Source organism: Triticum aestivum, chromosome 6D, assembly GCF_018294505.1.
Source record: "Triticum aestivum cultivar Chinese Spring chromosome 6D, IWGSC CS RefSeq v2.1, whole genome shotgun sequence".
In the NCBI taxonomy this organism is placed as follows: domain Eukaryota; kingdom Viridiplantae; phylum Streptophyta; class Magnoliopsida; order Poales; family Poaceae; genus Triticum; species Triticum aestivum.
Genome location: NC_057811.1, coordinates 105,537,198 through 105,539,881, shown reverse-complemented (window position 1 = coordinate 105,539,881; position 2,684 = coordinate 105,537,198). Strand labels below are relative to the sequence as shown.

Below are 2,684 nucleotides of genomic sequence, written 5' to 3'. Positions count from 1 at the left end.
CAAGCAGGTGGCGCCGTGCCGAGCTCGCGCACGCCGGCGTCACCTCTCTGCCTGCTCTGGCGGGAGCAAGCAGCTGACTGGCCATGGGCCAGCATAGTGCTGGGCCGCCAGGTGGGCTGCCATGTAAGTTTCCCTCTCTGCTTTCTGTTTTTCTTTTTATTTGTTTCTGTTCTGTGTTTCGAAATAGTAGAAATACTATTCCATTTAGGAAAAACCTAAAAATATTCAGAGGCACATTTGAAAATATTCTCAACAGCCTAAAAATACCTTCAAGATTATTTGGGCATTTTAAAATATTTATAGGATTTAAATTGCGCAAATGCAAATACTCATGGCTTGGTGCAAAATCCAGAATAGCCTCCAAAAATATGAAACCATTTTTGGCAGAGGGTTTAGCCAGGACCAAAGATGGTGAACATTTATGGAGGGCATTTCAGGTTCATTGAAAAGGATTTTAGTAAGCCCTAGTTGTGTTCGGGGGTGCTGGGGTTTTCTGTCATCCCCATTTCAAGTTTCTGTGAAAAGTAGACATGATACAACACTCTAATGCATGAATTAGCTAGGATGTGACAATCCGCCCTTCGCTCTATTAACATTGAATAGGCAATTGCATATTAGCTGAAAATCATATTCGTAACACACTACTGAAGTTGCTTCTGCTCAAATTGATTGAAAGGAGTGTACCAATTAATCACCGGGCATCCTCTGTTGCTTCTGCCTAAGCATTTCATCAAACATTTGACAAGCGCAACAATTGACAAGCGAGGTGCGGCGGCCTAGCCAGCAACCAGCGCAGGAGGAAAGCAAGAACCCCGGCCAGCATCTCGTCGCTGCTGCGACTCCTCACCGTGGTTCTTACAGCTGCGACTCATGCGGCCACGTCGGTCGCGATGCCGAGGTAAGAATGGCACGCGGCGGCGGGATGCAGGCGCAGGCGCGCCACCGCGGGAGATGCCCAGGCCACCGACAAAGAGGAGGAAAGATCGGATACGGTGCGTCGCTGGTGGCTCCGGCGGTTGGACCACGGGCGGCGGCGGCGGTTACGAGTCGAACTCGGATTGCGTGGTTTCTACGCGGCGGGGCATCGGGGATCGATCTATATCAGCCGGGTTGCGGGGATAGATCGCACTTTTCCTTCGATCCGACGAGCAAACCACCTCCTTGATAGATCATGCCCGACGTTCTCCTGGCGACCTAACAATCCGGCGAGCTTCCTCTTTCTTCTCCGATCATCATTTTTGAATTTTAGCATCGCAATTGTTCTATTTCTTGATTCGCCCGTGCAATCACTTGGTCTCTTTGTTCTTTGCTGTGTCCTGTGTTTTGCAGAGATGGCTAGCCATGTCGCTGCGGCTCTGCCGCCGCTGTTGCCTACCCAGGCGCGCTGCCTCCTCCTCACGCCTCCTCCGGCGGTGTACACGGCTCGTGTGGAGCTGGACAGCAAGAAGCAGCAGCCTGGACGTGCCTCGATGAGCCGGAGCTGGATCAGAGACAAGATCGACCTTCCCGGACGTGCTTCCCGGAGCTCCAGCTGGGCCACTGACAAGACGCTCCGCCGTGCCGGGACTTTGAACGGCGGCGTCGAGCGCCTCGGCCGCGGGGAGATGCCGAGGGAGAACTGGAAGAGGCCGGCGAGCCGTGCGCCATCCGTCGACCGCTGCGAGAAGAAGCCGAGGCCTCCCACTGAGATGGTGGCAGCCTCGGAGGCATCACTCCTCGCCGGCCCCGCCTCGTCTGTCGGCTGGTTCGAGAAGAAGGCAACAGCTATGACTGAGATGGTGGCAGACTCGGTGGTGGCATCCTTCGATGGCCCTACTCCGTCGATCGATCTGTCGGAGAAGAAGGCAGAGCCTACGACTGAGATGGTGGCAGAATCGGAGGCGACACTCTTCGCTGGTCCTGTGGTGTCGATCGACTGGTCGGAGAAGAAGGTGACGCCTCCGACCGTGGTGGAGGCATCACCCTTCGCTGGCCTTGCTCCGTTGATCGACCTGCCCGAGAAGAAGCCGAAGCCTCTGGCTAAGATGAAGGTGGACTGGGAGCCGGAGGCATCCTTCTTCGCTGGCCCGACATTCATGGTGTCGCCGGACCCGAGCGAGCTGCCCATGCCGGCCTTCATTGTGTCGCCGGACCCGAGCGAGCTGCCCATGCCAACCTTCCTTTATAAGCACAAGGTGGCTAAAGTGTTAGCTGGATTAGTCGCTCCGATGCTCATTGATCAGCAAGGAGATTGAAGCTGTTTTCAGTATGTAGCTAGGTGGAGTATGCTGATCAGCAAGATTGAAACTGTTTTCAGTATGTAGCTAGGTGGACATGATTAATACAACTACCATTTAGTATTATCGAGCTTGGCACTGATCTTATCTGCGATGGAGTGAAATGATGGTGTTGTGCTTGTGCATTCTGCAAATAAGGAAAAAAGTGTCCGACAGACACAGCATACTCTGCAAAGTGCAAACAGAGACATTCTCGCAAACACCTTGAGGGCGTGAGCAGGGTAGGCGTAGTCACGGCGGCCATGCTCTGGTCGTGGTCGAAGATGGCCAGGCACATTGGGTGACTAGCTTTGACGAGGATGAGCTCCGTCAACTGCTTGATCGCCGTGACCCGTGAGCACGTTCTTGTGCCGCGTTGGAGGGGCTGCGGCCTGCGGGAGTAGCAGGTGGCTTTGCCCAGTAAGTGTT

At 54.2% G+C, this 2,684-nt stretch overlaps 1 protein-coding gene across 1 annotated transcript; it reads left to right on the top strand.

The window, feature by feature from the left end:
• The first annotated feature begins 651 nt into the window (after positions 1–651).
• Positions 652–2,342, top strand: LOC123141239 (uncharacterized). Its single transcript, XM_044560434.1, has one exon. It carries the CDS (start codon positions 1,332–1,334, stop codon positions 2,232–2,234), a length of 903 nt encoding a protein of 300 aa, XP_044416369.1. The 5' UTR covers positions 652–1,331; the 3' UTR covers positions 2,235–2,342.
• Positions 2,343–2,684: the final 342 nt, after the last annotated feature.